This window comes from Ranitomeya imitator, chromosome 3 (assembly GCF_032444005.1).
Source record: "Ranitomeya imitator isolate aRanImi1 chromosome 3, aRanImi1.pri, whole genome shotgun sequence".
Taxonomy (NCBI): Eukaryota; Metazoa; Chordata; class Amphibia; order Anura; family Dendrobatidae; genus Ranitomeya; species Ranitomeya imitator.
In genome coordinates, this window is record NC_091284.1 from 471,351,278 (window position 1) to 471,368,232 (window position 16,955).

General features: G+C 44.6%; 1 protein-coding gene across 1 annotated transcript in view; it reads left to right on the plus strand.

Annotated features, from left to right (window-relative positions):
* LOC138670279 (sarcoplasmic/endoplasmic reticulum calcium ATPase 3) overlaps window positions 1-16,955 on the plus strand; it is a 319,975-nt gene that overhangs the window by 113,957 nt on the left and 189,063 nt on the right. Inside the window, exon 2 of the mRNA XM_069757474.1 lies at window positions 16,053-16,070. Coding sequence (XP_069613575.1) covers window positions 16,053-16,070 — 18 coding nt within the window. The remainder of the gene's footprint in view (window positions 1-16,052; window positions 16,071-16,955) is intronic.

The window sequence follows — 16,955 nt, forward strand, 5'->3', positions numbered from 1 at the left end:
ACTGAAACCCTAACCCAAACACACACCTAACCCTAATCCTAGCCACATCCCTAACCCCAACACACCCCTAACCCAAATCCCAACCGTAAATGTAATCCTAACCCTAGCCCTAACCCTAATGGGAAAATGGAAATACCGTAAATACATTTTTTTAAATTTTTTAATTTTTCCCTAACTAAGGGGGTGATGAAGAGGGGTTTGATTTACTTTTATAGAGGGTTTTTTTTTAGCGGATTTTTTATGATTGGCAGCCATCACACACTAATAGAAAAAAAAATATTTTTTGGTGTTACCACATTTTGAGAGCTATAATTTTTCCATATTTTGGTCCACAGTCATGTGAGGTCTTGTTTTTTGCGGGACTAGTTGACGTTTTTATTGGTAACATTTTCTGGCACGTGACATTTTGTTGATCGTTTTTTATTCCGATTTTTGTGAGGCAGTATGACCAAAAAACAGCTATTCATGAATTTTTTGGGAGGGGGCGTTTATACCGTTCCGTGTTTGGTAAAATGGATAAAGCAGTTTTATTCTTCAGGTCGGTACAATTACAGCGGTATCATTTTTTTTAATGTTTTTGCTCTTTTATACCATTAATACTTTTATAGAAAAAATAATTATTTTTGGATCGCTTTATTCTGAGGACTATTAACTTTTTTATTTTTTCGCTGATGATGCTGTATGGCGGCTTGTATTTTGCGGGACAAGATGACGCTTTCAGCGTTACCATGGTTTATATCCGTCTTCTTGATCGCGTGCTATTCCACTTTTTGTTCGGCAGGATGATAATAAAGCATTTTTTTTTCCCCGTGTTCACTGAAGGGGTTAACTAGTGGGACAGTTTTATAGGTCGGGTTGTTACGGACGTGGCGATACTAAATGTGTACTTTTATTGTTTTGGTTTTTTATTTAAATAAAGGAATGTATTTATTGGAACAATACGTGTGTGTATGTGTATATGTGTGTATATGTGTGTATATATATATATATATATATATGTGTGTATATATATATATATATGTATATGTATATGTATATGTATATATATATATATATATATATAAAATATAATATAAAATATAATATAATATATAATATAATATAATATATATATATATTTTTTTTTTTTTTTTAATTTAGGAATTTTTTTATTTTATTTACACATGTAATGTAAATATTTTATTCTCACTTTGCCCCGGGGGGTACATTACAGTAAAGTGACAGATCGCTGATCTGACACTTTGCTGTGCACTGTCAGATCAGCGAACACAGACACAGCTAGGAGGCTTCCCGGCGCCTGCTCTGAGCAGGCGCTTGTAAGCCACCTCCCTGAAGGCCCAGGATGCAGCCCCGTGGCCATTTTGGATCCGGGGCCTGCAGGGAGGAGACGCACATCACCTTGTACCGAGGGTCTCAGGGAAGCCCGCAGGGAGCCCCCTCCCTGCGCGATACTTCCCTATGCCCCCAGAACGCTGCGATCATGTTTGATCGCAGTGTGCCGGGGGCGGTCCGTGACCGCTCCTGGCACATAGTGCCGGATGTCAGCTGCAATAGTCAGCTGACACCCGGGCGCGATCGGCCGCGCTCCCCCCGTGAGTGTGGCCGATCGCTATGACATACTATCCCGTCCCTGGGAATTAAGTCCCAGGTGACCTTGACGGGATAGTACGTCAAATGGGATTAAGGGGTTAAATATACCATGTCCTGCAAAGTGATGCAAAAAAATCATGTAATATATAAAAAAAATTGCTCACAGTGCCTAAAATATAATTTGACACTGGTCATGACTGCTGACATGCTATGTTGCAATGATGATGGATAAGAACCTTGGGCAGGGCACCAGCCTTTAACATGTCTTGCTAATTTAGTGATGATTCACTGTGGTACTATTCTTTCGGAGTGGTATGGGTTTGTAACTATTACATGCTAATTCATTACATTGTCGTGGAAAATAGTGAAAACTCTCCTCTAGAACTTCCTCTATTTCATGTGGAGATAAGTAAAACAAATAGGACATATGTGCTTCTATTCCTTATTGTTATAATGCCAAAGTTTGGAGCCAATAGATATATTGTACAGTTTTACAATTAATATTTCTGGGATACCTTATAAAATAGTCTTCTATAATAAACTGCTTTGTAATACAGTACGTAAGGAATGCTATTGTGAGTTTTCCCCCAGTGACGTAAATGAATAAGTTCCTGCAAAACTGCAGCCGGTACAGCAAATTGCATTAAAAATACATATTTTTTTGCAGTTGGAAAATTGCATCACGCTCTGGAAACTATAATGGGTATATCGCGAAACAAGTGTTTTGTATACAGCTGACATTTCAGTTACGGTATGTTAGTGTTAGAGGGAATTTGTCAGTAGGATCAACCCTCCTAAGCAGTCTATATGGGTTTTAGGTCATAGGAAGATGAATAAAACAATACCTTGATATCTGTGATCCAATGTCTTAATCCGGAGAAATCGTGTGTTTCTTAATTTGTAAATGAGCTGTTAAGATCTATGGGCCGAATACAGATCTGCATGAGAATCTGCCCCCCCCCCCCCCCCCGGTGCTTATTATAAATTAAAGGGGGTGTGACCAGTGTGATACATATAGATTTGAAGAACAGGCTGTCAGTCATAACATGTCTCACACTGGTATCACCCCCTTTCATTTACAATAAGCTCTGGAGGCAGATTCTCAGGGAGATCAGTGTAACGGGGTCTACCAAGCTGGGGTACCTCTTGTCAGTACCACCCTGCATTTCAGGAGGTCCACTTTGCGTTGGTTGGCGTCTGAATGAAGGACGCTGGCTGGAATTGCTTGGTTACATGGGTGCATATAAAAGATCACTGCTTCTCCACGTATTTACAGTCTGACAAAGCTTTACCCACAGGACACAGAATATATCACACAGATACAGAGGGCAGGCCAATAGAAAAGCGGCAGGCCAGACATGCATTACAATAGCTGCAGGTGGCCGGAGCCTGCCGATATTTACTGTGGGAATTACAAAGGTGGGGGGAGGACAAAAGGGGAATATCGTGTCCCCTCTGCCCAGGAGCGCAGCCTGTGGGCTGATGCATTCGGGACATGGAACCTATTATACATACATATAAGTGCACAACATATTCTGGGTGCTGAGTGGTTCTGTAAAACGTAACACGGCTCCCCTTTTCAGCGACGCGATCGGCATACACAGTCTGATCCTTAACGGATTCGTTTGGGGATGACAGAAGTTTATGGGGTTGGTACAAGTTCTGTTTGTCAACTTAGTCCTTCAGCGTTACCGTTTTGTTTGCCGGTCTGTAGTGGATGGTGAAGTCCAGAGGTTGTAGGGCTAAACTCCACCGCAGCAATCTGGCGTCGTCTCCGGAGACCCGATTAAGCCAGACTAGGGGGTTATGGCCCATTAGGAGGGAAAACTGTCGTCCATACAAATATGGTTGCAACTTTTTGAGTGCCCATACTACCGCCAGGCACTCCTTCTCGATGGCCGCATAGCTTACTCCACGGGGCAGTAGTTTCCGACTCAGGTAAGCTACTGGGTGTTCTTGGCCGTCCGGCCCGACTTGGCTCAGTACTGCCCCCAATCCAAACATAGAAGCGTCTGTGTGAACAAGGAAACGTTTAGTTGGATCGGGTGCGGCCAATACAGGGGTATTGGTGAGAGCGTCCTTTAGTTGGCGGAGGCTTCCTCACACTCTGGGGTCCAGGTTACCTGGCGGGGTTGGTTCTTACGGGTCAGATCAGTGAGGGGCTTAACTACGCTGCTGTAATTGGGAACAAATTTCCTGTAATACCCCGCTGTCCCTAGAAACGCCATGACCTGGGTTTTAGTGCTTGGGGTGGGCCATTTGGCTGTGGCCTCAATCTTGGCTGGTTCTGGTCGCTGTTTCCCACTTCCCACCCAATGCCCTAAATACTGAACCTCTGCTTTGCCCACGTGACACTTGTTTGGGTTCAGGGTGATTCTGGCCTTGTGGATCCTGTCCAATACTGTCTCTAGGTGATTTAGATGCTCTTCCCATGTCGCACTGTAGATGGCGATGTCGTCCAGGTAGGCACAAGCATAGTCTTGGAGACCATCTAGAAGCCAGTCAGCCAGCCTCTGGAAGGTCGCCGGGGCGGGCATTCTTCATCCCAAATGGCATAACTGGAAACTGGAATAAGCCGAAAGGGGTGACAAATGCCGACTTGGGAATAGTGTCCGTACTAAGGGGAATCTGTCAGTAGCCTTTGCATAGATTTATGGTGGTCAAATACTTTGCTCCGACAGCCGGTCTAACAACTCATCCACACACGGCATGGGATATGCATCCGTCACTGTTTTCTCATTGAGCTTACGATAGTCTACACAAAACCGTGTAGTCCCATCCTTCTTGGGCACGAACACTTTGGGGGATGCCCAGGGACTATATGACTCTTCAATGATGCCTAAACGCAACATCTCTTGTATCTCTTGTCGCATCCCCACTCGTACAGACTCGGGGACGCGGAAGGGGTTTTGTCGCAGGGGGGTCTGATCCTGGGTCTCAACTTTGTGTTGTGCCAGGCGAGTGTACCCTGGTCTTCCCGAAAACATCCTCTGTCGCTGCCTCAACAAGTCCTCCACCTGCTGTCTTTCCCCGGGGGCTAGGTCTTGACCCAAGTGTACCTGGTCCCATGTCCCATGTTTTAGACTGAGTCCTTTCCCCTTAGACATCCGGCAAGGGAAGTCCGGCTAAATCCTCTGCTTCAGGTGCACAGATGGCCACTACCTCTTCAGGGCGCTCCCTGTAGGGCTTCAGCATATTCACGTGGAACATGCGGATAACCCTGGGGCCGTCACAATCGGCGGTTTTGTCGGCTATTTTCCCCACTACCTGGTAGGGCCCCTGCCATGCAGCTTGGAACTTGTTCTGCCTGGTGGGCTCTAACACCAGGACCTTCTGTCCTATTTCCAAGGTGCGCTCTCTGGCCCTCCGATCGTACCATATGCGCTGGCGCCGCTGGGTCACCTGCATGTTCTCATGTACAGCCTGGGTCAGCTCCTGTAGGCGGTCCCAGAATTCCAGCACATGGGGTACAATAAGTACCCCTTCTATGAGGCCCTCCCCTTCCCAGTGTTCTAGGGGTCCCCTTACCAGTCTCTCGTATACCAGCTCGATCGGGGAGAACCTTGTGGATTCTTGGGGCACCTCCCGATAGGCAAACAGGAGGTGTGGCAAGAATTTCTCCCAGTCCCTGTAGGTCCTGGTAAAAGTCCCAATGAGTTGTTTTAACGTCCCGTTAAAGCCTTCACACGACCCATTGGTTTGCGGGTGGTATGGGGCGCTTCTAATGGACTTTATGCCGCACAGCTTCCACAGTTGGTTGGTCACCTCTGCTGTAAACTGGGTACCCTGGTCCGAGATAATCTCTCGGGGAAATCCAACCCATGAGAAAACCAGGAGCAGGGCGGCCGCCACCGTCTCTGCTAGTATGTTGGGTAACGCAACCGCCTCTGGATACCATGTGGCATAATCTACCACTGTCAACATATACCTTTTCCCTGACTGACTGGGTTTGGCTAACAGCCCTATCAGATCGACCGCTACTCGGCTAAATGGTTCCTCCACAATGGGGAGGGGGCGTAATTGGCCTTGCATTGATCTCCCCTCTTGCCAATGCGCTGGCAACTGTCTCAGGTCTGGCAGTATTGACGAACATCATAGGTTACCCCCGGCCAAAAGAAGTTTTGTGTCAGACGATGCCTGGTGCGACTGACACCGAAGTGCCTGGCCAAGGGTATGTCATGAGAGATTCGCAGTAACTCCTGCCTATACTTCTTGGGAACTACCAGCTGTCGTTTTATAGTAGGGCTCGTCTCTGTATGGTGCTGCTCTGTGATCCGGTAGAGGAGTCCCTGCTTCCCTACAAACTCACTCTTAAATTCATCTGGGGTGGCCCAAGAAATGTGTCTGGCTATGGGAATACGTGTAGGGCTGGGATGTCTTACCTCGGCCTCCTCTGAGTGTGATTCTGCCTCCGCAGCTTGAGCTTGTCTCTGGGTGGTCACAGGATATGTCTCAACCAGAGGGGAAACCGAGAAGGGAGACAACATAGGCCCCAAGTCATTTCCCAGCAAGACGTCTGCAGGCAAATCCTCCATCAAGCCGACCTCAACAAGGCCATCCCCGACTCCCCAGTTCAGGTGAATCCTGGCAGTGGGCAGTGGATGTATAGCTCCCCCTGCTACAAGGACTGCCACTGTCTGGTCCGTCTTCTCTTGGTCCCGGACGAGATGAGGCTTCACAAGGGTCAAAGTTGCCCCGGAATCTTAGTCCCTGCATACGTTTCCCATTAACCCACATGACCTGTCGATGCTGTTGTCGATTATCTGCCCGGGCTGCCTGCATGGGGTCTACTTCATGCAGCACTTCCTCCATCTCTTCCACCCCTTGGTTAGTTGTAGACCCCAATGCCAGTTCAGCTTCGCCTTGGTAGCAGTGTACAGCAGCCCGGCTGAAGGTAGGTGTTCCCGCCTTTGGCCACTGGGTAAGCTGACTCCGGTTGGAACATTGTCTTTGCAGGTTGCCTGTTATGAAAGGCAATTCAGAATCCCAATGGACATGGAGGTCAGAGCACATACAGTGAACTGACAATAACCCAAAATAATAGAACGAGCTCTGAGACGTGGGAACTCTGCAGACCGCAATCCCTAAGCCTATCAAACCACAACTAAAGGTAGCCGTGGAGCGCTCCTGACCAGAACCTAGGCGCCTCGTCACAGCCTGAGAAACTAGCTAATCCTGAAGATAGAAAAATAAGCCTACCTTGCCTCAGAGAAATTCCCCAAAGGAAAAGGCAGCCCCCCACATATAATGACTGTGAGTAAGATGAAAACACAAACATAGAGATGAAACAGATTTAGCAAAGTGAGGCCCGACTAGCTGAACAGAACGAAGATAGGGAAGATAACTTTGCGGTCAGCACAAAAACCTATAATAACCACGCAGAGGGGACAAAAAGACCCTCCGCACCGACTAACGGTACGGAGGTGGTCCCTCTGCGTCTCAGAGCTTCCAGCAGGCGAGAAAAACCAATTAAGCAAGCTGGACAGAAAAATAGCAACAAAATAACATAAGCAAAACTTAGCTTTGCAGAGCAGCAGGCCACAGGAATGATCCAGGGAAAAAACAAGTCCCACACTGAAACATTGACAGGAAGCATAGATCAAAGCATCAGGTGGAGTTAAGTAGAGAAGAAGCTAACGAGCTCACCAGATCACCTGAGGGAGGAAACTCAGAAGCTGCAGTACCACTTTCCTCCACAAACGGAAGATCCCAGAGAGAATCAGCCGAAGTACCACTTGTGACCACAGGAGTGAACTCTGCCACAGAATTCACAACAGTGGCCCAGCTGACTGCAGGTGTGGCATCGCGCCCCAGGGGGACTGGTAGGCCGGGTTTCTAGCAGGTCCCCCTACAATATTCAGTGGTTTGGGGCCCTCCAGGTCCATGGGCGGACCCCTAGTGACCATCTTTGATCCGGACAACTGAGGCCTCCTGGCATCATGATGTTCATCGGCCAGACGAGCGGCTTCCTCAAGAGTAATTGGCCACCTGTCCCGAAGCCATTCCTGTGTCTCAGGGGTTAGTCCATTAAAGAATCGGTCTAACAAGAAGAGCTGGAGGACGTCCTCCTTAGTGGTTGCTTGGTTCTCTTGTACCCACTGTAGCAGTGACCGCCATAATTTACAGGCCCATTCAACGTGGGTATCTGTTACGCATTTTATAAGTCCGCGGAACTTTTGGCGCTATGCCTCTGGTGTCAGCGCATACCGGGCCAAGATCACTTCTTTGATCCGCTCATAGTCCATACAGTCCTCATCAGGTACCGTGCGATAGGCGTCCACTGCCCGGCCTGTCAGCTTGCTGGCCAGAATCTGAACCCGTTCCTCCGGCTTCACTTGATGAAGGGCACACTGCCGCTCAAAGTTCTGTAGAAAGCCATCAATGTCTTACTCTGCCTCCCCCATCTGTCAGAAGGCATTATACTGGATCTTTTTGTGGCTTACTGTTGAAGGTACCTGGTCGAAGGCCAGAGCTCCCCCTGCTCGCTGACTCTCCGCTCTGCCATCTCTATCTTGGCCAGCTTCACTTTGGTCCGCTCTGTCATCTCCATCTTGGCTAGCTCTCCTGGTCTGCTCAGCCATCTTTTCCTTCAGATCAGTACTCACATCAGCCATCACCTCTCGTATGATCTCTACTGCAGGGTTTGGGCCATCGAACGCCAGTCTGTTCTTTACCTCCCTCTGGAATTCAGTCTCCTCCACGTTAACATTGTGGGGCGCTGCACTGTAGTGTTCCATGATGGCTGCTATCAAATCCGCTTTTGTTTTCTTGCTGGGGATCAACCCTCGGGCTTCCACCAGATCTTTTAATGTAGTCCTCTTTAACTTCTGATAGTTGTTTTCCATTCATTCCTTTCCTCCTGTAGAAGGGGGTATCATATCCCGCTGTCTGCCACTAGTGTAACTGGGTCTACCAAACTAGGGTACCTCTTTCAGTAGCACCCCGCGTTTCAGGAGGTCCACTCTGCGTTGGTTGGAGTCTGAATGAAGTACGCTGGCTGGAATTGCTTGGTTACATGGGCGCATATAAAAGATCACTGCTTCTCCACGTATTTCTAGTCTAACAAAGCTTTGCTCACAGGACACAGAATATATCCCACAGATACAGAGGGTAGGTCAATAGAAAAGCGGCAGGCCAGACATGCATTACAATAGCCGCAGGTGGCCGGAGCCTGCCGATATTTACTGTGGGAATTACAAAGGTGGGGGGAGGACAAAAGGGGAATATCGTGTCCCCTCTGCCCAGGGGCGCAGCCTGCAGGCTTATGCATTCGGGACGTGCATCTCACATGGAACCTATTATACATACATATAACTGCACAACATATTCTGGGTGCTGAGTGGTTCCGTAACACGTAACAATCAGTGTCTGCCCTTAGGAATAGCTCATTTATATATAAAGAAAAACATGTATTTCTCTGGAACAAGACAAGCAATCGCAAATATTAAAGTACATTGCTCAAGCGGATAGATATTTTTGAATCAATATTGTTCTTGTGGTGAAAAACTCAATAGCCTTTTATTGGAAAATACCGGAGTTACGCAAACTTTCATATATTTTGGAAAAAATCGCCCTTCACAAATCGCTTGAAAACAGATTCTCCAAAAACAATAACTTTTAAAAGATACACTAAAAAAATAGGAACTTTGGGTTTCTATTTTTCCATAGATTTTGTTATATTTAACCCCTTAGTGACAGAGCCAATTTGGTACTTAATGACCGAGCCAATTTTTACAATTCTGACCAGTGTCACTTTATGAGGTTATAACTCTGGAACGCTTCAACGGATCCCGCTGATTCTGAGATTGTTTTTTCGTGACATATTGTACTTCATGTTAGTGGTAACATTTCTTCGATATTACTTGCGATTATTTATGAAAAAAACGGAAATATGGAGAAAATTTTAACATTTTGCCATTTTCAAACTTTGAATTTTTATGCCCTTAAATCAGAGAGATATGTCACGAAAAATAGTTAATGAATAACATTTCCCACATGTCTACTTTACATCAGCACAATTTTGGAAACAAATTTTTTTTTTGTTAGGGAGTTATAGGGGTTAAATCATTTTGAGGGGTCTATACGATAGAAAATAGCGAAGTGTGACACCATTCTAAAAACTACACCCCTCAAGGTTCTCAAAACCACATTCAAGAAGTTTATTAACCCTTTACGTGCTTCACAGGAACTGAAACCATGTGGAAGGAAAAAATGAACATTTAACTTTTTTTTGCAAACATCTTAATTCAGAACCATTTTTTTTTATTTTCACATGTGTAAAAACAGAAATGTAACCATAAATTTTGTTATGCAATTTCTCCTGAATATGCCAATACCCCATATGTGGGGGTTAACCACTGTTTGGGCGCACCGCACAGCTTGGAAGTGAAGGAGCGCCGTTTGACTTTTTCAATGCAGAATTGGCTGGAATTGAGATCGGACGCCATGTCACGTTTAGACAGCCCTGATGTACCTAAACAGTGGAAACTCCCCACAAGTGACACCATTTTGGAAACTAGACTCCTTAAGGAACTTATCTAGATGTGTGGTGAGCACTTTGAACCCCCATGTGCTTCACAGAAGTTTATGACGTAGAGCCGTGAAAATAAAAAATCACATTTGTTCTACAAAAATGATCTTTTTGCCCCAAAATTTTTATTTTCACAAGAGTAACAGGAGAAATTAGACCACAAAAGTTGTTGTGCAATTTCTCCTGAGTAAGTCGATACCCAATATGTGGGGGTAAACCACTGTTTGGGCACACCGCAGAGCTTGGAAGAGAAGGAGTTTGGAAGAGAAGGAGTGCCGTTTTACTTTTTCAATGCAAAATTGGCTGGAATTGAGATCGGACGCCATGTCGCGTTTGGAGAGCCCCTGATATTCCTAAACAGTGGAAACCCCCCACAAGTGACACCATTTTGGAAACTAGACCCCTTAAGTAACTTATGCCCAAGTGCTTTACAGAAGTTTAGAATGCAGAGTCGTGAAAATAAAAAATATTTTTTTTTCCACAAAAAAGATATTGTAGGCCCCAAGTTTTCACAAGGGTAACAGGAGAAATTGGACCCCAGAAGTTGTTGTCCAATTTATCCTGAGTACGCTGATGCCCCATATGTGGGGGTAACCCACTGTTTAGGTGCACGGCAGAGCTCAGAAGGGAGGGAGCACCATTTGACTTTTTGAGCGCAAATTTGGCTGTCGTGTTTAGAGACCCCCTGATGTACCTAAACAGTGGAAACCCCCCAATTCTAGCTCCAACCCTAACCCCAACACACCCCTAACCCTAATCCCAACCCGATCCATAATCCTAATCACTAACCCTAACGATAATCACAACCCTTACCCCAAAACAACCCTAATCAAAACCCTAAATCCAACACATCCCTAATCCTAATTTCAACCCTAACCTCAAACCTAACCCTAATCCCAATACACCCCTTATCACAACCCTAACCTTAACCCTAATCACAAACCTAATCCTAAGCGTAACCCTAATGCCAACCCTAAACCTAATCCAAACCCTAACCCTAATCCCAACTCTAACCCTAACTTTAGCCCCAACCCTAGCCCTAAATTTAGCGCCAACCCTAGCCCTAAGGCTACTTTCACACTTGCGTCGTTTGGCATCCGTCGCAATCCGTCATTTTGGACAAAAAACGGATCCTGTAAATGTGCCCGCAGGATGCGTTTTTTGCCCATAGACTTGTATTGCCGACGGATCGTGACGGATGGCCACACGTTGCGTCCGTCATGCACTGGATCAGTTGTGTTTTGGCGGACCGTCGGCACAAAAAACGTTCAATGTAACGTTTTTTTTGTACGTCGCATCCGCCATTTCTGACCGCGCATGCGTGGCCGTAACTCCGCCCCCTCCTCCCCAGGACATAGATTGGGCAGCGGATGCGTTGAAAAACTACATCCGCTGCTCACGTTGTGCACAATTTTCACAACGTGCGTCGGTATGTCGGGCCGATGCATTCCGACGGCCCCGTACCGACGTAAGTGTGAAAGAAGCCTAACCCTAAATTTAGCCCCAACCCTTACCCTAAATTTAGCCCCAACCCTTACCCTAAATTTAGCCCCAACCCTAACCCTAAATTTAGCGACAACCCTAACCCTAAATTTAGCCCCAGCCCTAACCCTAAATTTAGCCCTAACCCTAGCCCTAACCCAAACCCTAATTTTAGCCCCAACTGCTCTTCTCCTGCCGGCCGGCAGATGGAGACAGATGGCGGGCGCACTGCGCATGCGCCCGCCATTTTCTTTTCCCTGGCGGCCAGGAGGAGCAGCAGGAGGACCCAGGGACACCGGTGAGTATGATAGGGTCCCCGAATCCCCCTATTTCTCTGTCCTCTGATGTGCGATCACATCAGAGGACAGTGTTGTGAATTCTGTGGCAGAGCTCCCTCCTGTGGTCACAAGTGGTACTTCGGCTGGTTCTCTCTGTGAGCTTCCGTTGGCGGAGGAAAGTGGTACTGCGGCTTCTGAGTTTCCTTCCTCAGGTGATGTGGTGAAGTCGTCATGTGCTGCTCTATTTAACTCCACCTAGTGCTTTGATCCTGGCCTCCAGTCAATGTTCTAGTATTGGACCTGTTTCCTCCTGGATCGTTCCTGTGGCCTGCTGCTCTGCATAGCCAAGTTCCTCTTTGCTATTTGTTTGCTGATTTTTTTCTGTTAAATCTATTTCATCTCTACGTTTGTCTTTTCATCTTAACTCACAGTCATTATATGTGGAGGCTGCCTTTTCCTTTGGGGTATTTCTCTGAGGCAAGGTAGGCTTATTTTCTATCTTCAGGCTAGCTAGTTTCTCAGGCCGTGCCGAGTTGCATAGGGAGCGTTAGGCGCAATCCACGGCTGCCTTTAGTGTGGTTGGAGAGGATTAGGGATTGCGGTCAACAGAGTTCCCACGTCTCAGAGCTCGTTCTTGTTTTTTGGGTTATTGCCAGGTCACTGTATGTGCGCTGACCTCTATGTCCATTGTGGTACTGAATTACCTTTCATAACAGGACAGAGAATTACACTTTGCTTTTTTTTTTTTTTTTTTTGTGGTCGCCGGTAAACAGTTAATTACCAGCGATCGCAAAACAGGGGTCGGTAAAACTGACCCCGATCATGTACTTTGGGGTCTCGGCTACTCTCCCGGGGCCGGCCGGCGGGCGCACTGCGCATGCGCCCGCCATTTTGAAGATGGCTGCGCCCACCGGGAGCCACGAGGAGCACCGGGGGAGATAGGTGAGTATCGGGGGGCGATCGGGGGCCCCTTTTCTTTGTCCTCTGATGTGCGATCACATCGGAGGACAGAGAAATTTTTAAAAAAATTGCGTTTTTTTTTGCAATCGCCGGTAAACGATTAATTACCGGCGATCGCAAATGCGGGGTCGGTAATGCCCCCCCCCCCCCCCGAATCATGTTCTCTGGGGTCTTGGCTACCCCCGGCAGCCGAGACCCCGGAGAAAATCCGACTCTGGGGGGCGCTATTTACTTTTTCCATAGCGCCGTTAATTAACGGCGCTGTGGTTTAAGTACCTGTATCGGCGGTCGTTAAGGGGTTAAATGTTCCAATTGTTTTGTTTATGTATTTCATTTGTGTGAAATGTATTGTTTACACTGCTGTTGTACCTGTTTTAACCCCTTAATGACAGCCAATACGTCTTTTAACTGACCTGAGATATAAGAGAATAGCCTCCCCATACAGGTGACAATCCAGCAGCTGTCGGCTGGACACTATAGCTGACAACTTGCTGCATCAGCCACGATCAGAGTTTGCACCATCCATATCTGTTTAACCCCTTAGATGCTGCTGTCAATAGTGACTACATCATTATAAATGGTTAACAGAGTGTGGGGGCTTCCTCTTTATTCAAATTGGTGCCCTCAGATTATGATTTTGTGGTCCTGATATTTGCCATAGAAGTTCATGACCAAATAGCGGCCTTAGAGTCTGACAGCTGTAGTAATCTGTTCAGAAGTTAGAGACTATTAGGTGGTAAAAATGCACATTTTCATTTCTGTCATGCCGCTTTGCATTAATTCCTGTAAAGCACCTGAAGATTTAATAAACTACCTGACAGCAGTTTTCACTATGTCAGGGGGTGCTGTTTTTAAAATGGTATTACTTTTGGGGGTTTTCCAATATATGAGACCCCTAAAGCCACTTCAAACATGGATAAGTCCTTAAAGAAATAAATTTTGTAAATTTCCTTGAAAAAAATGAAAAATTGCTGCTACATTTTTAAACCTCCTAAACTGCTAACAAAATAAATTAACATTTTACAAATGGTGCTGATGTGAAGCTGACATGTGGGAAATATTATTTATTAATGCGTTGCTGTGGTATGACCATCTGGATTAAAGGGATAATCATTCAAATTTAGAAAATTCTAATTTTTTTAATATTCTCAAATTTTAGATTTTTTTTTTTAATAAATAAACACAAAACATTTTGACCTAAATTTACCATTATCATAAAGTATAATGTTTCAGGAAAAAACAATATCAAAATCACTGGGATTTGTTGAAGCGTTGCGGAGTTATTACCACATAAAGTGACACTGGTCAGATTTTAAAAATTTGGCTCCGTCACTAAGGGGTTAATACTTTTTAATGTTGACCACAATGTATTAGATTATTTTAATGTTAAACCTTGCAATACAATGGAGTTCTCCCTTGTTCTTTCCCTTATTCCCATTACCATTCCTCCCCTTAATAAATAATCTTTAATTCCCAATCCCAATCCTTCCCCCTTTTACCTTCCCATATTTATCTTAAAGTTTAATAAAAATGATTGAAAGACAAATATTAAAGTATAATTTTATTCATCTTCCTATGACCTACATGTCCATAGATGGCTTAGTGATCCTACAGACAAATTCCCTTTTTAATTTTTAAATTTTAGAATGTTTGCAATAAAGCCTATTGCCAAATTTATATAAATCTCTATTGTCTAACCACTTCACAACCTTTGAAGTACATATATGACAAGTCATGTCCCTCCCTTTGATGCGGGCTTGCATGCCAAACCAGCATCTTTCCTGGCAGATAATGGCTGATTTATTCAGCCATCATGTTTTTTTAACATCTGCAGGTGGATCAGAGCTCTGCCTGCAGCTGTTAACCTGTTAAATATCGCTGTCATTCTCTGACAGCAGCATTTAATATGCAGTGGCAGGGAGCGTGTCATTCCACACATCCATAAGCGCTTCCATGAAGTGATCATGGGGCACTGATGGGTTGGCATGACAGCCGAAGGTCTGCTGAAGACCACCGTGCCTGTCACTACGATTCACTTTTGAACACTAGCGTTTATCTGGCGTTCATAGATCGTGATTTTAGCTGTACATAGCAGTGCTATTAAAAATTTGAAAAAAAACCCGTAAAAGTAGGAAGACAAAAAATAAAAAACAGTTCAAATCACCGCCCTTTTGCCTTATTAAAAAAAAACACATTTGGCATCGCTGTGTTCTTAAAAGTATGACCTATCAAAATATAAAATAATTTAATCAGTAAGCGGCGTAATGGGGAAAAAAAAAAAGAATTATGTGGGGTTTTTTTTTATACACAAAACATTGTATCTAACCCAAAATGGTATATGTACAAACGTAACGTCTAGGTGCAAAAAATAAGCCATCACACAGCCTCATATCCCAAAAAATGAAAAGGGGTCTCATAAAATGGCAACAAAAACATTTTTTTTTTTTTTTCCAAATCTGACACTTTTTTTTTTTTTAACCACTTAAAAAATAAATAAAAAACGATGTATCTATTTGGTATCTGCGTACTCATACTGTTCTGGAGAATCGTATTGCCAGGTCAGCTATATAAATAAATATATAAATATATATATAAATTTAAAAAAAAAATTGTGGAATTGCATTTTTTTTTTTTGCAATTTCACCACACTTGGAATTATTTTCCTGCTTTCTAATGCATTACATATAAAATGAATTATTCCACTTAAATGTAAAACTCTTCTACGTTGATAGAAAAATAAAGTTATGGTTCTCGGAAGAAGTGGAGGAAAAAACTGAAAATATCCCCCCCCCCCAGGAAGAAGCAGTTGGTGCTATATCTTCCATTTAAAAATTGGCCCATAAAAAAATAAATAAACAGATGCTGACTGATCCCCTCAGTTTTTACACATATTTGTAGATCCATATATTTCGCGACAGTATACAGAGCTGTTCATTGAGTTTCCAGCTTAAACTATTTGCCAGTCTAACTGCATTCTAAATTTTATAATGGCATGAATCAACATAGACTGAGGGGTAAATTTAAATTCAGGATGCTGGATAGCTAGGTGACAATGATTGTTGTAAGGCATAGGTGTTAACCTTTTAAAATAAAAAAAAGTACAAGTAATAATTTTGTTTTGCTATTTTACGCTCCAACTCACAATTTATTTCTTTTTTCTTTCCATGAATCTGCCCCTTCTTGATTTTCATGTTGGACTGGGTGATTAATAGAGTTACCAGCTGAGGAAGGTAAGTGCTGATTTTCATCAAGTTTTTAATGCAGATTTTTAAGCCAAAATCAAACTTGTATTTTAAAGGATATAAAGTATAAGGCTATGTGCACATGTTGAGTGTTTGCTTGCAGAAATTTCTGCAAGGTTTCTGCATCTCTTGATAGCAAAAACACACGTTTTGCTGCGATTTTTGGTGCGTTTTTGTACAGCATTGAAGGCTTTTTAAGCTAAATAAAGATATTAAAAGAAAAAGTTTTGTGATGTAATTTCTTGGTTCAACACCACATTTTTCATTCTGATGCAGTAGCATGAGGGTAATGGGATCAGGGCTTGGTGTCAGTAGTTGTCATTGACACCAAGCCCTAGGCTTAGTAATGAAAAGTTTTCAGCCAGACACGCATTACAGAGTATGTAAGTAAACACACACACAGACACACACACAGACACACACACACACACACGTTGTCACCAGCCTATGTAGGAGAGTTAACAGAATGAACTGTAAGCAGCTCTTAGTTTAACCCCTTTCTGACATTGGACGTACTATTCAGTCCATGTGGGGTGGGCGCTAATTCCCAAGGACGGAATAGTACGTCCAGCACGATCAGCCGCACTCACGGGGGAAGCGATGTGTTCGCGTTGCTGCGAGGGTCTCTTACCTCCTCCTTCTTCTCCCAGGCCCAGATCCAAGATGGCCGCGGCATCCGGGTCCTGCAGGGAGGTGGCTTCACTGCGCCTGCTCAGAGCAGGCGTCAGGAAGTATAAGAAAAGTGCACGTCAGATCGCTGATCTGACACAGTGCACAGCAAAGTGTCAGATCAGCGATCTTACACTATAACATGATGCCCCCCCCCGGGGCAATGTTACAGTGTAAAAAATATATATATATTCCAATGCGTAA